This window comes from Coregonus clupeaformis, chromosome 7 (genome assembly GCF_020615455.1).
Source record: "Coregonus clupeaformis isolate EN_2021a chromosome 7, ASM2061545v1, whole genome shotgun sequence".
NCBI classification, from domain to species: domain Eukaryota; kingdom Metazoa; phylum Chordata; class Actinopteri; order Salmoniformes; family Salmonidae; genus Coregonus; species Coregonus clupeaformis.
Genome location: NC_059198.1, coordinates 28,902,345 through 28,917,817, shown reverse-complemented (window position 1 = coordinate 28,917,817; position 15,473 = coordinate 28,902,345). Strand labels below are relative to the sequence as shown.

Here is a 15,473-nt window from a genome sequence, read left to right as displayed (position 1 = left end):
AACACATGCGCACACATACACAATCCTGTGTTGATATGGCAGAGAGGAAAAGTGAACACACACAAAAAACAGCCACACATTGGACAATCTGGATTTAGTAAGTAACCCTAAACCAAATGGTGACAAACACAAAACACAGACACGCAGCAGTGGTTCCCTGCTGTTCATAGTGAGTGGCAGCATTCTTCTCTGGTTAACCTAATTCAAACTGCACCCAGGAGATACTCTGAGGCCTCCCCTCCCCAACCACAACCCTCCATTTTGGGCAGTGGAGAAACTCGTCTGGCCACTCGCTCCAGTGGGCTTGCAGAAAGGCTCAAATATGCACCCAAGGCCATCCAAGCTGACGCAATGCCTGTGCCACTCACATACTTTCCCACCACTGTGGATAATGCTATAGGACACATACATACATACATACATACATACATACATACATACATACATACATAACCAGTCAAAAGTTTGGACACACCTACGCATTCAAGGGTTTTTCTTTATTTTTACTATTTTCTACATTGTAGAATAATAGTGAAGACATCAAAACGATAAAATAACACATATGGAATCATGTAGTAACAAGAAAAAGTGTTAAACAAATACAAATATATTTTACACTTTCGATTCTTCAAAGTAGCCACCCTTTGCCTTGATGACAGCTTTGCACACTCTTGGCATTCTCTCTACCAGCGTCACCTGGAATGTTTTTCCACAGTCTTGAAGGAGTTCCCAGATATGCCGAGCACTTGTTGGCTGCTTTTCCGTCACTCTGCAGTCCAACTCATCCCAAACCATCTCAATTTGGTTGAGGTCGGGTGATTGTGGAGGCCAGGTCATCTGATGCAGCACTCCATCGCTCTCCTTCTTGGTCAAATAGCCCTTACACAGCCTGGAGGTGTGTTTTGGGTCATTGTCCTGTTGAAAAACAAATGATAGTCCCACTAAGCGCAAACCAGATGGGATGGCGTATTGCTGCAGAATCCTGTGGTAGCCATGCTGGTTAAGTGTGCCTTGAATTCTAAATAAATCACTGAGTGTCACAAGCAAAGCACCCCCACACCATCACACCTCCTCCTCCATGCTTCACGGTGGGAACCACACATGCAGAGATCATCCGTTCACCTACTCTGTGTCTCACAAAGACACAGCGGTTGGAACCAAAAATCTCAAATTTGAACTCATCAGACCAAAAGGACAGATTTCCACCGGTCTAATGTCCATTGCTCGTGTTTCTTGGCCCAAGCAAGTCTCTTCTTCTTATTGGTGTCCTTTAGTAGTGGTTCCTTTGCAGCAATTCGACCATGAAGGCCTGATTCATGCAGTTGTGTGTTACTTGAACTGTGAAGCATTTATTTGGGCTGCAATCTGATGTGCAGTTAACTCTAATGAACGTATCCTCTGCAGCAGAGGTAACTCTGGTCTTCCTTTCCTGTGGTGGTCCTCATGAGAGCCAGTTTCATCATAGCGCCTAATGGTTCATGTCATAAAGTAATGATGGACTGTCGCGTCGCTTTGCTTATTTGAGCTGTTCTTGCCATAATATGGACTTGGTCTTTTACCAAATAGGGCTACCTTTTGACTGGTACTGTACATATATACATACATACATACATACATACATACATACATACATACATACATACATACATACATACATACATACAACAAGCTTTTGCAACATACATCACTCAAGCACATAACTATGGAACAAACGTGTGTAGCAAGACTATTGGACATGGCAATACAATGGTGCTTAGCAGTGGTACATCAGGGCTACAGGGTACCATCAAATTAAAGTCAAAAATAGTCTGCATATATCTCTATACGGATTTGGAAACACTGCTCTACTGTTTATTATAGCTCCACTGTAATAAGACACTTCATCCACATTGTTATGTTTCCAAGACACTCCCACCAAACACTAGGGGTCACGCCCCAAATGGCGTCTGTCTCTAGTACACCCCCCTGTGACAGAGCTATAAAATAAGTGCACATGTACAGACACACGTGGCTTCCATGGGAAACACCCTTAATCAATAGACTACACCCACAAAGAAAAGGCTAAATATTTTTCCTCTGTTTAGTTTTTCATAGCACACGTCTTTGCCCTTCAGTGTAGCTGCTGTGACCTTTTGGCTGCTATTCACACATTTAAAGACCATGTTGGGGCGAAAGGTTGGGATTGATGAGTCTCTGTTTGAGCCCTTCTAACAGCAGAACTCAGGAGGAGATGGCTACTGCAAACATATGCCTTTGACCCTTCCTCCATTTCTCTTCACTGACGATTCCTCAAGGTTCTGAAAGAAGAATCTACCGCACAATGCAAGATTGTACTAAGTTTGAACTACTAACATTTTGCTCTACAGACTGTGTGGTCAGAGCATACTCTAAGTAACAATGCACCTGCCATTGTGGCTGCATGCCTTCTCCAATTCCTCTCAGTTTATCATGTAGCTTGTACATCTTCCTCTGGCCCTTATGCTGGGGAACATTCTGGAGAGAGTATCCTTCTTGGCCATGGATTGAGTGTGTGTCCCTTAAATGTAACCTGACAGTTTCCATGCTAGTCAATTCTCTCTCTCTAATACAACTGTTCCCAAATCAGATTCCTAAGCCTGTCAAGTTGATTGGTCTACCGACATTGGTCTACCGTCCCCTGCGATTAGGTCTGTTCCTGGGTCAGTATTTAGTGTTCCAGGGGGAGGGACGGAGGATGTAGGGTTGTTATTACTGCCACTGGTTAGCGGCGTTTCTCCCAGCATGCTCGGGGCCATCTGTGTGCGAGCGAGCGTGCCTAATGTGGCACACCGCACAGCAGAGAAAATAACCACTGCTCCTGTCACATCAAAGGATGTCAAGTGGCGTGGCGGTTCACCAGGGTAAGTCATAGTCACTACCCGGCTGGCTAGGCTACAAATAAAATCAAATAAAATCAAATTTTATTGGTCACATGCGCCGAATACAACAGGTGCAGACATTACAGTGAAATGCTTACTTACAGCCCTTAACCAACAGTGCATTTATTTTAAACAAAAAAAAGTAAGAATAAAACAACAACAACAAAAAGTGTTGAGAAAAAAAGAGCAGAAGTAAAATAAAGTGACAGTAGGGAGGCTATATATACAGTAAAATAAAGTGACAGTAGGGAGGCTATATATACAGGGGGGTACCGTTGCAGAGTCAATGTGCGGGGGCACCGGCTAGTTGAGGTAATATGTACATGTGGGTAGAGTTAAAGTGACTATGCATAAATACTTAACAGAGTAGCAGCAGCGTAAAAAGGATGGGGTGGGGGGGCAGTGCAAATAGTCCGGGTAGCCATGATTAGCTGTTCAGGAGTCTTATGGCTTGGGGGTAGAAGCTGTTGAGAAGTCTTTTGGACCTAGACTTGGCACTCCGGTACCGCTTGCCGTGCGGTAGCAGAGAGAACAGTCTATGACAAGGGTGGCTGGAGTCTTTGACAATTTTGAGGGCCTTCCTCTGACACCGCCTGGTATAGACTCCCTCTGGATGGTCAACACTAGTTAGTACCAAACTGCAAACTGAGAGAAAGAAGGCACTGCACTGATCTACTCGTCATCATGCCACCTGGATAGGCTAGCAGATAAAGAAGTGATGAGTAGATGAGAACATCCTTATGATATAGAAGCCAGTTAACAAGTGTATTTTGCTCGGTCTCTCTGTCCCCTTCTTCCTCCTACTGGCTGTCACACTGTCCATACAGTTTATTAAAGCTCTATTCCCTCTCTCCCAAGTTTCATGTTCTAAAAAACACATCTCCTTCCTTCCTGCATTCCCTCTGTTTCTCTTCCTCCCACTCCTCCTCCTCCTCCTCCTCTTGCTTCCCTGCAAGTGCTGGTTGCCATGTGAACAGGTGCTGGAGAGCCGCTTTTCCACGCAGGCACACAGATAGACATGCTCTCTCTCTCTCTCTCACACACACACACACACACACATCCAAGAACACACTCGTATGGAAGCACAGAAATGCACACATCCATGCAAGTGAACAAGTACAGAAATGCAAAGAGATGCATCCATGCTCACACACACACACGCAAAAAAACACACAGAGATTAAAACACATACACACACACACACACACAGTGGGTCAATCAGGCAAGTCAATCAGCCCTGGAGGGCCCCATCGTGCTCTCCTCTCCACAGAGTGGTCCAGGTGCGTAGGCTAGAGAGGAGAGGAGAGTGCAGGCATGTAGAGAGGAAGGAGGGGGTCAGTTGTCCCTCCTTTCCTTATGTAAAAGCATCCAAAAGGAGTGGGCACTAGCCAGCTGCTTCTCTTTTAATCCCTCTTTCTTTACATAAAATAACCATCAGAATCCCTCCCACACAGCCCAACGCAATCACATTTTCTCTCTGCCCTTTGTCCCTTTTCCTCCGCTCCCTTTCGTTCCACAAGACTTTGCAGCTGCGTGGCTCTGAGTCTCCGAAAAACTGCCTAAGGAGCGCATCTCTGGATGTGGAATGTAAAGCAATGAGAGCATCAAGCAAAGTTAAAGTCTATAGTTTAAGCATCCCACTTGGCTTTGTGAATAACTGATGTGGAGCTTGATACATGTTCCCTCTGCATTGCACGTGTTTTCAAAGCCAACATCAAACCCCCAAGGCCTTGTCATTCTGCAAGACAAAACAGCCATGCAATCTACTGCACTGTACGCAACTGCTGCAGCATCTCCAGTGCCCTGACACCCTCGTCTGTATCGATCATAGCCATTATTGTACCCATGGGTGCCTGGTCTAAATCTCTACTACTTGTTTGGTTTCGTGCTTTTACATTCAATACTATGGTATACTAAGAATGTGTACTGTCCAAATACATAGGATGTGGAGCGGCAAATTCCCCTCTTTGTTATTATAATCATAGTCTATCCATCTGTTTTCATGTGGACTATATATCAGACAATAATAGTGGTAATGGACTTTGGACGTGTGGTTTCCCAAGTTGTAACATGTATCACAAGCCAGACATGGCTTCGTTAACAGATTGCTTTGATCTTGATTTCCACTGTAACTCTGTGACTGTACACACCTAACCATTGCCTCAACACGCCTGTTCCTAGAACCAATAGCGTGGTTGGACGAGAAATGAAACCACAAGGTAAACAAGGTTACATAAGAGCAGGGCCGTTGACCTTGAAAAGGACGTGACTTTTTAGGGGCTGTCAAAATGCTTATAATCTGTTCTTTACCTGCGGCTCGGTCTCTCTCACACACGCACTGAAGCAGAGGGCAGTGACTCAGAGGGTTCATGGTGTTCGTCTGGAGCGCCACTCAGCCAACACTGATCTGGGACAGCCGATATAGACAGCCTGGTGCATAGTATCTCTTTGAGAGCACTGTGGTATGCAGTGGTAAAATGTAAACCGGGTGTGGTGTGCCTCCTGTAGCTCAGTTGGTAGAGCATGGCGCTTGCAACGCCAGGGTTGTGGGTTCGATTGCCCCGGGGGGCCAGTATGGAAAATGTATGCACTCACTAACTGTAAGTCGCTCTGGATAATTTAGTCTGCTAAATGACTAAAATGTGGGGGGAAAATGTGGTGTACTCAAGTCTGTCAGGTAGAGCGTCAGATAGGAGTGTGTGTGACAGGGAGGTTCAAGGGGTTGGGGACCATGCAGTGTTCGGGTCGTAGTAGACCTTGTTGACATTGTTTCACCATAAACACATTTGCATCCACACACACACTTCCTAATTAGAAACATTTAGGCTATAAGCCAGGATCAAGATCCAACCTAGATCCATAATCCAAAGATTCATTTCTGCTCCACATGTCAGGGTGGGCAGGTCCGCTCAATCTGGTCCGCTATTGTTAACTAATCCTGGATTAGCCGCGCTTTTTCAGATTTTTTACATATTCTAGAACATCCCCATCCAAACAGCAGCGGGCTTGGCCCTCCAAGAAACAGGTTAAACGAGATTAAACATATTTAAGCTATCTGGGTTGTAGCTTATAACACCAACGCAGCTCCCTGGAGTGAATTAAGTCCGAGAAAAATGAGTCTGAGACAAATGAAAGTCAAACAGAATAGTGACCTTTTGGAATGGACCAGATGAACTCTCATGAACCCTCTTCAGCCGTACGCCAACCAAGCTCTCTGTATATTTATTTGTCAATAAACTCAAAGCTTACATAGATAAGGTTTAACATTAACCCATTTATCAATAAAATCTCCCATTTTGATTAATTCGGAATCCGATATGCATTCTGGAATCACATCTGCGGTTTCAAACATGACTATTGGTTGCTATACAAATCTAATTCAATCTCCAGCACTACGATGTTGCTTCTCTCTTCCTATGAATGATGCAGTGGAGATATGCCTTTTCCTGTAGAATGCAATAGGGGGAAATTGACAGAAGAACAAGAGTGCGAGAGAGGGTAATTCAAGCATGCTTAGTCAGTTTGACAGGAACATGCAGGACAACCCGGGGAGCAGGTCAGAGAGGTCAAGGGGTCATAGGACAGGAGGTACACTGGCTTTACAATGCATAATGGGGGATGGTTGCCCGCAAGCAGAATAGTTCTGTGAGAATTTGCTGGAGGAGCATTGAACCCTTATACACTAAATTATCCTAGGTAGAGCAGATTCCTCCTGCAACAGAGGAACAGGAACTGATGTGGATTATCACTAAACAGTAGGTCTCAATATGAGTCTTGGACACAGTTAATTGCAGGTGTTTATTCTAATACATTTCCTGATCATATTCTATTGATCTGTTCATTGTTGCCCGTAATAATGCCTGATCACCACATTATCATTCATCACAGTCATACTTCATAAATCTATTGGATTTTCCAGAGAGATCTGGTAATAGTGTTACAGTGTGTGAAACCCACATCATGCACCAATATAACAGATCAATTGAGCAGAATTCAAGGATTGGCTGGGAGAAAATTCTGCATGTTACACAGGAAGACTTGGCAATCTACCTTGGAAATCTCTGTTAAATCCTGTTACTGCATGACTTGTTGAGATAAGCAGTGGAAAAAAATCTCAATGAGATATGGCAATGGCAAAGCTGCATAGTAGAAATTGACATACTGGAGGCTTCACTCAAAGGTAGAAATTGACAGTGGTGGTGTCATCTAATGCAGTGTATCACCCACCCACCATCCCCCACATCACATCAGAACTACTAACCTACTTCCCTTCAATAACATCAACTGCTTGGGAATCTTCTCTCCCACCATTCCAAGAAACCATCACCAGCATCTGTTTATGGTTTCTATATTAATGTATTCCTATCTGGGCTCAGGGTTGGGTAGGTTGCTTTCTAATTGTAATCCGTTACAGTTACCTGTCCAAAATTGTAATCAGTAGCCTAACTTTTAGATTACACAAACTCAGTAACGTAATCTGATTCAGTTTAAGATTACTTTTCCCTTTAGAGGCATTACATGCAAACCTCACTGGCCACATTGCATGAGCGAGCGTTGCAAAATAAAAATGTACACATACATGTTATTCAATCATTTCACCCATACCGCTCGCACACGTGAACGAGCGTCTGCGTAGCCAAGCGCTAAAGTAGAACTTGGTTCTATTTGAGGCGCGCCACAAGTCCCCTCCTTATTGGATATCAGGAAGATGCAAACCCACGTGGAAGCTTGAAAGATAAATGAGGAGAGATGAATTAACGATAACTAACTAAAAACTAACTAGGTTCCCCTTTTTATCTGTGGATTAATCGCCAGAGTAGAGAAACACACGATTTTGTATGACTCCAGGTCAAAATTCGACAAAGATCCAGCTAAAAACAGGACCATATACACATTTCAGGTAAAATAACATCCTAGGTCGAATTAGCTAGCAATAGCAAGCTAGCTTAGTGTCCATGAATGTTTCATATGCATTTCGACACGCCCCCAAATGAATATAGTTGGTTCTGATATTTTAACCTGAGTGTCATGATCGTGTCTGGTGTGGATAGACAAAATCAACATGCGCGTGTGTCTGGTGTAGTCAGCACATTAGAAGAAGACGATAGTTACCGGAGTGTAACTCCAGTTCTATGAGTGGAGTGGAGCCCCATAGGGGAGATCTGCTCCTATTGGTTTACCCCGCTGCCTAGGCAGCGAACAGCCAAAATTAAGCACACACCTGCAGCCAATAGGAGTACAGGTGTCTCTATAAGAGGTGACGTTTCCCCTCAATCAGCCTCCCGAGAAATTATCTTCAGCGAGACTAGAGGGTCGGCAGGGCCTTAAGTCCTATGGGGCTCCGCTCCACTCATAGAACTGGAGTTACAACTCTGGTAACTATCGTTCTATATCGTGGAGCTCCGCCCCATAGGGGAGCTCTGCTCCTATTGGTTTAAGGCGTAGCGCAACGTTCCAAAATGTACTCCCTGCCGAGCCCAACACTTCCCATCGAAATGAAAAGGTCGGGCCTAGCAATGGCTGCGACCAAGTCCCGCAGTACTGTAACACACTGTGTCACAATATACTGCGTCCTCGGTTCAAATCCGCCCCACCTAGTCCAATGGCATCACCAATGTCTGGTGGGCAGATAACTAGAATATGAGTCATACTAATCTGAACCAGCAGATAGATGACGTCACAATTCCGTCAATATTTATGACCGGTCAATAGTAATGTAACAAAGTTACAAAAACTATTTCCATCATCATTCCACCCCAAACCAGTAATACTGGTGGGCAGATAAATAACATTCCCTCTACTGTACTGAACATGTCAGCCAGGAGTCATGTCATATGTCACCTAACAGGAGCAGACCTGAAAGAGACCTACCTCTTTTAGTCCTGCATTCCTTTCCCCTGGTTCAAGGCCTCCCATCAGCTACGCTGAGTACAGACCGAGCCAAAGAATTAGAAGACATATCCAAGAGATAGAAACTGATAAATGGAGACAGTGACGACCACGACGCCGCTGCACAGATATCCTCTACCCCTGTTCCTCTGAAAAGGGCAGTAGAAGCCGCTACTCCACGAGTGGAATGGGCTCTTATACCCTGAGGCAATTGTCGCCCGCTGCCTCATAAGCTGTCTCAATGCCTTCGCAAAGCCAATGACCCATGGGGAGGAGGAGAAAAAGCCCACAGCTCCACGGTCTGTGATCTATATGAGCTCTTAATAACCTTCGGCATAAATGCCGGGTTAGGATGTAACACCGCTCGGGTCTTGTTGAAAGAGCACACAAATCACTGACACACTTTGCAGTAGTCAAAGCGAGCAACAGTGCGGTCTTCACATACAGCTTCTTGAGGGGAATTTGATTCAATGGTTCGAACGGCGACTCAAAGAGCGCTTCGAGTACCAAAGCCAAATCCCACGTTCCATTTGCTGGCATACACCCTGGAAGTGGAACTGGCACGTGAACCCTGTATGGTCCTGATTACAGAATCAGATAACCCATGGCGCTCTAGACTGTCCCTCTCAGGAGCCAAGCCTTCAGTGGTTGGGCGATAATGGGCAATTGCCCTATCGCGCCTCCCGCCTGAGTCAACGCGTCCCGTTGATGTGGAATTGGCCAAAGTGGCGCAATCAACATCTGAATCATCTCCGTGAACCATGGAGCCCCTGGGCGATCGGGAGCCACCAATATGATTGACAGCCCGCCTGATCTCACCCTGGCTAACAGTGGGAGAATGCAGGGCAGCGGTGGGAATGCATACAGGAGAACTCTCGGCCACGGTCGGTGCGCAAACGCGTCCCTACCCAGTGGCGGTTCGTCCCGATCCCTTAGAGAGAACCATAGAGGACAATGCACGTTCACACGTGATGCGAATAGATCCACCTCGGCTCTCCCGAACTGTTCCCAAATTTGGAGAACAATGTCCGGGTGCAGACGCCACTCGTCGTCTCGAGGACCCCCTCGAGACATGAGGTCTGCTCCCATGTTCAAGTAGCCTGGAATGTGTGCTGCTCTCAATGAGCGAAGGTGCTTGTGAGCCCACAGCCACAATTCCTCCGCCGACCGGTGTAGTGCAGGAGACCTGACTCCTCCCTGGCGATTTATGTAGGCTACTGTGGTCCGGTTGTCTGACCAGACCAACACATCAAAACCCCGAAGGGTAGACGCGAAGTGGGTCAGAACCAGTAGAACCGTTTCAACTCCAAGAGGTTGATGTGGCGACTCGAAAGAGGCCACACACCTCCTATCACTTGGGTCTGACATGTCCCTCCCCACCCAGTCAGAGAGGCATCTGTAAACACTGGAATGTAGGAGGACACTTTGCCTATTGGGACTCCGTGCGTGAGAACGCGCGGGTCTCTCCAATAGTTCAGATCTGCACTGAGCGAGAGAGGAACCATCACCAACCGACGACGTTGACGCACTGGGTCTAGTCTTAGTTGGGCAAACCATCGCTGCAAACTATCGCTGCAGGAAGGTCGAACGCTCTCGGATGTATTATGGAAAAGTGGCTCTTTCTTTGACAAAGTCAGGTAGAGCCAACTCTTTATTACACACATCAACAAAAACATTCTCCTCCGTACCCTCAACAGAAGGGTGGGGGGGAATAGCGGGCGCAGTCGAACTCGTCGCTGTGCCATCCTCCATTCTCTCCCCCACGTCCCGTCACGTGCGCCGTCTCTTCTGGTTGTCCTTAGGCTGCCAGGTCGACGCTCTAATGACTTCCCTCGCCGGCGGCATCGTCGGGGCCTCAGGTGCTGCTGGGGGGGGCGGAGCCCTCTCTCCTCCTGCTCGAAGCCGCCGGGCACGACGCCTCGCAGTAGAGGCTGCTCTACTAGACGGGGTGGACTTTTGTAGTCACGTGGCCTGCTCTCCCTGCCAGTGGCAGGTGTCTGGCCAGCTGCTTCCTCTCCTCGTCGAGCTTCGTGAAGCGCTCCGTCGCCTCTTTGACGGTGACTCCGAAGAGTCCGTCGTCAGAGAAGGGGGCGTTCAGAAGCGACGCTCTCTCTGCTTCTTTCATGGTTGTCAGTGACAGCCATAGGTGTCGCTCTGCAACCACCGAAGTGGCCATGGACCTCCCCGCGCAGACAGCTGACGCCTGTGTCAGGTGAAGAATAGTGCCAGAAATCCTGGATGCCTCTTCCACCTCCTCCCTGCCGAGCACAGTCTTACCTGAGGTTAGACGGGACAGAGAGGCCGCTAGGAGGGCAATGTTATTCACTGCTGCTACAGCTTGGGCCCCCAACGTAAAATACTTTTCCACCAGCTGTGCTGTGAAACAGTCTTTCTGCGTCGGCAGAGTGGCCTTCTTGGAAGAGGGCCAGGGACTCGAACCCGGCACGAGATACGCAGCCAGTGCGCTCTCTAGCCTGGGGATTCCCTTAGTGAAGCCCTGTTGCCTTCCCTCCACTCTTGTAAACGGGAGGTACGCCTTGGCCGGCGAACGCGCCGCCAGAGCCGCCTCCCATGAGCCCTCGACGTATTTTGCAAGCGAGGGCATTGCTGGAGCCAAAGGCTCCGCCGCCCTCCTTGGCCGAGAATGGAATGGATGGAATGGGAGGCAGCGCTATCTCTAAACGTCTAGCTGCCCTTTCAATGAGCCCAGGAAAGTCTGAGCGCAGAGAGGCTGCAGCGAAGGACAGGGCTACTGATCTCTCAGAGCCCGTGTCGTCATCGCCGAGGGAAGTACAAGACCTCTCACTCTCCAAAGGAAAGGGGGTCTTGAAGTTTTGGGTCAGAGGGACGGATTGTTCCATAGGAATATCCATCTCATCCCCATAATCCCTGTCTTCTCCAGAGTCGGCGCCTTCGGATGATGCCTCAGAAGCTGAGGCTAACACCGATAGCACGTCCTCTAAAGGGATATCCTCCCTAAAGAACGCCCAGCGCTGCTTCCTCTCCTTCAATGGAAGGAGGGCGCAGCTGGCGCAAATAGGGGGATCGCTGATGCCATCCTTGGCGTGCTGTGAACCCAAACACACTAAACATAAGTTGTGGGAGTCCGCAGCCGCCATGGAGGCGCAGCGGCATTGAGCTCTGAAAATAGCTTTTTGGGGGTGGAAAACTTCCCGGTGTGCTCATTATCGGACAACGTTGAGAATTGGAAATCAGACGGCGCTATCTTCGTCCTGAGTCTTCGTCTCTTCTTGGCTTCTTCAGTCTAGTCGCTGAAGATAATGGGAGGCTGATTGAGGGGAAGCGTCCCCTCTTATAGGGACACCTGTACTCCTATTGGCTGCAGGTGTGTGCATAATTTTGTCTCAGGCTGTTCGCTGCCTAGGCAGCGGGGTAAACCAATAGGAGCAGAGCTCCCCTATGGGGTGGAGCTCCACGATATAGAACAGAAAGGATCCATCAAACTCATTTGGTGTGTTATCATAGTGGTCTCTGACTTGTAGTCAGACTCACCAGGCAGGTAGCTTAGTGGTTAAGAGCGTTGTGCCAGTAACCGAAAGGTCGCTTGTTCTAATCCCCAAGCCTACTAGGTGAAAAATCTGTCGATGTGCCCTTGAGCAAGGCACTTAACCCTAATTGCTCCTGTAAGTCGCTCTGGATAAGAGGGTCTGCTAAATGACTAAAATGTAAATGTAATGTAAATGGAACAAACTTAAACTTGAGCCCTTTTTCATTGCTAAATTGAATGGCATTGAGAAAATAGATAGGTGTCATAATGTATTGTTTTTCCGCAAACATCCTTTATGAATTCAAAAGTAATCCAAGAAGTAATCAACTGATTACAGTTATTTTTTTGTAATCAGATTAGATGTAACTGATTAATCAGTTACTCACCAACCCTGTCTGGGTTTAATTTAAAGATTGGTCACAACCGCCATATTTCAACTTGGAGAGTCTAAAGAGCAGATTCAATAGATCACAAGCACACCACCAGAGGGGCTATGCATCTGGTATATTTGAAATTATGCTAATGACACTACTTCATATTTGTTATTCTCACAGGAAATATGGAGAGAAATGCTACAGATATGTAGGGTGCAGATATTACTCTTCTTTAAAATGTGCTATGGTGGCTTCTGCATTGGTTAACAAAATGTTAAATGTATTATTATTTTAATTCTGTATGCTCATCTCCTCACAATCCCTTGTGATAGAAAATAATTCTGGATCAAACCTTTTAGGATAATAATGTAGGCCCACTCCGAATAAAAAAGTATAAATCCCATTGTATCGTCTGCTCTTTAGCTGACAACAGAAACATTGTCTTTTAGGATGAGAATCATGACCTCGTTTTTAGAAATAAATAAATAAGTGCACAAACTCAGCAGCCAATGTGTGAAGACTAGCGCTTTCCTCCATGACTGATCATGAAGCAGCCAGTTTCCATATGAAAGACATGCTTCTACTGTAATAGGCTAATGCAAATGAGCTCAATCAAAATGTTTTTTTGAATAAACTGAACCCTAGAGGCTATAAATGAGATTCTGGGCGAGTGTCACAGAAATGTAAATCGTAAATATCATTCATTTTGCGAGGTCTTCTTTTCTGAGGCGTGAGAAACATCTGGACCATCCCTTTTAATAACAGGCTTTAATTTTTCGTAACGAGGACAGCCGTTCTTATGTAACCGTTGAACCAGAGAATATAACAAGGCAATGATGGGAAGGAACCCTTCCGCATCAACCACCCCCTAATCTCTAATTCTACAGCCTGGAATAGATCACTGACTGAGTATTTGGGTTTTCTGTTATTGTATGAGCAAAAAGAGAAAATAAGGAAAAGCTTAGTTATTTTCAATAGCCTATGAAGGCCTATAGTATAGGATATAGCCTAATCAAGGACCAAATAGTAGTTTTGGGTTCCTGGATAGGCTACATTCCCTTGACAAGTGAATTGCTTGGCTAATTTGCAAAAGTGAAACTTAAGAACACCATGATTAGGAGGGAAACAGTTGAGGCATTAGTCAAACAACTGAGTGTGATTATTGACAGGCCAATAGGTGGATGCACTGTGTTGTATAAATGCTGTTGATTGACTAGCCCATTTACCTGTGCAGTTGCCATATCGTTTGCCCGCCACACTGTCCAGGAGCGCCAACGCCAGGTTGTCCGGCGTGTCCGCAGGCAGCGGGGTCCAGCTCGTGTCCAGACTCGCCTCCGAGCTTTGCTCATCGCTAGACAGCGACGGGCTCCTAATGTCCGCAGTGGCCGAGGGCCAGCACGGTGCTTCCTCAGTGTCCGGGCTGAACACCTCCCTGGCCGGACCGCTCTCTGGAGAAGTCTCCCTGAAAAACGGAACCACCCGAGACAGGCTGGCTCTCCGCCGAGAAGCGCCAGTGCCAGTCGCCTTCTCCCCAAAGCCACCAGCTCGAGTGAGCGCCGTTGTCTGTTTCTTCAAAAACTTTTCCAGGGGCTTCATTCCCGCCGGCATTTTGATACAATACCGCAATAAGGCTTTTTTCGATGATGATTGATATTAACTGAATAGATCTGCAGGAACTAACGTTGTGTGACTACATTATACAAGCATCCATGCGTAATTCTATTGACCGGTCTTCGTAGTAGGCTCTTGCGTGGAGATAATTAACCCATTTGTCAAATCATGATTTTAAAAGAGCAGTGTAAAAATCCGATTTGTGAAGCAGCAGTCTATCGACGTCGGCCACAGCGTGCTCACACACACGACTGCACGTTCTGGTTGAGTAGTTTTTATCGCAAAATATCCAAACCTGCTCCACAACAACCGCTCCCTGGCATCTCCTCCACCTCTGCAGACGTTTCGGGCGCGTCAAGGAACAGTGTTTGTCAGTTTCAAGCAGCGGCCAAAATACACTGGATGACGAACGCAAGGTGCCGAATACACACACTCTCAGCAGAGCACAATGCGATAAACAGAAACAACAGATAAGGGTAACAGCGGGGGTTGGTAAATAGGCGCCCCAGTAGCTTTTTACCACCAACAAATGCGACGCGTCCTTGCCGCATGGGGTATCTCTTGCTGCTGGCGTCAAAGCAATCTACTGCAGTAATATCGCCAGTGGAAATGGCCTCGGCTCCTCCGTATGTGTGGAAGCTTGTTCAGATAAGTAGCAGCCGTTTCCCTCTCCCCTTCTCCGTCTGAATGCTTATTGAATGCAGTGGTTCGAGCTCTGTGTGGACACACTCACACTCTTCGGGGGTGTGTATGTACTGTATTTGGGACCGCTGCTATATTAACTCGCACACTCCCTCCCTTCATCTGCAGTTGCGCGTTTGTTGCCGTCGGTACTCCTCAGTGCCTGCTGAATGGCAGCTGCTCACTCCCACTGCCACTGAAAACCAGGGCCGGCCCTAGGCATAAGCGCCTCCAGCCGCTAGAGGGCCCCGACCAACTTTTTAAATTATTGTGTTGGAACTCAGTCGGGGTCTTAACTTACTGTTTAGCGTTAGAATAGTACAATACACAAGATGCAATTTCGAAATGTAGTTGTGCATCAGCAGTTTTCCTCTAGTTATGTCTGTCACTGACAATCATTCAATTAGCCCATGTCAGCTAAAAATGTTTTGATAAGTTAGTTTACGCAGCTACAGTGGGGAAAAAAAGTATTTAGTCAGCCACCAATTGTGCAAGTTCTCCCACTGAAAAAGA

At 46.7% G+C, this 15,473-nt stretch overlaps 1 protein-coding gene across 2 annotated transcripts in view; it reads right to left on the bottom strand.

The window, feature by feature from the left end:
- Nucleotides 1–15,141, bottom strand: part of LOC121569656 (rap guanine nucleotide exchange factor-like 1) — a 38,969-nt gene extending 23,828 nt beyond the window's left edge. The window contains exon 1 of one of the 2 annotated variants that reach the window (XM_041880793.2): nt 13,895–15,141. In XM_041880793.2, coding sequence (XP_041736727.1) covers nt 13,895–14,276 — 382 coding nt within the window. In that variant the 5' untranslated portion in view covers nt 14,277–15,141. The remainder of the gene's footprint in view (nt 1–13,894) is intronic. The other variant, XM_041880794.2, reaches the window with a different exon arrangement.
- Nucleotides 15,142–15,473: the final 332 nt, after the last annotated feature.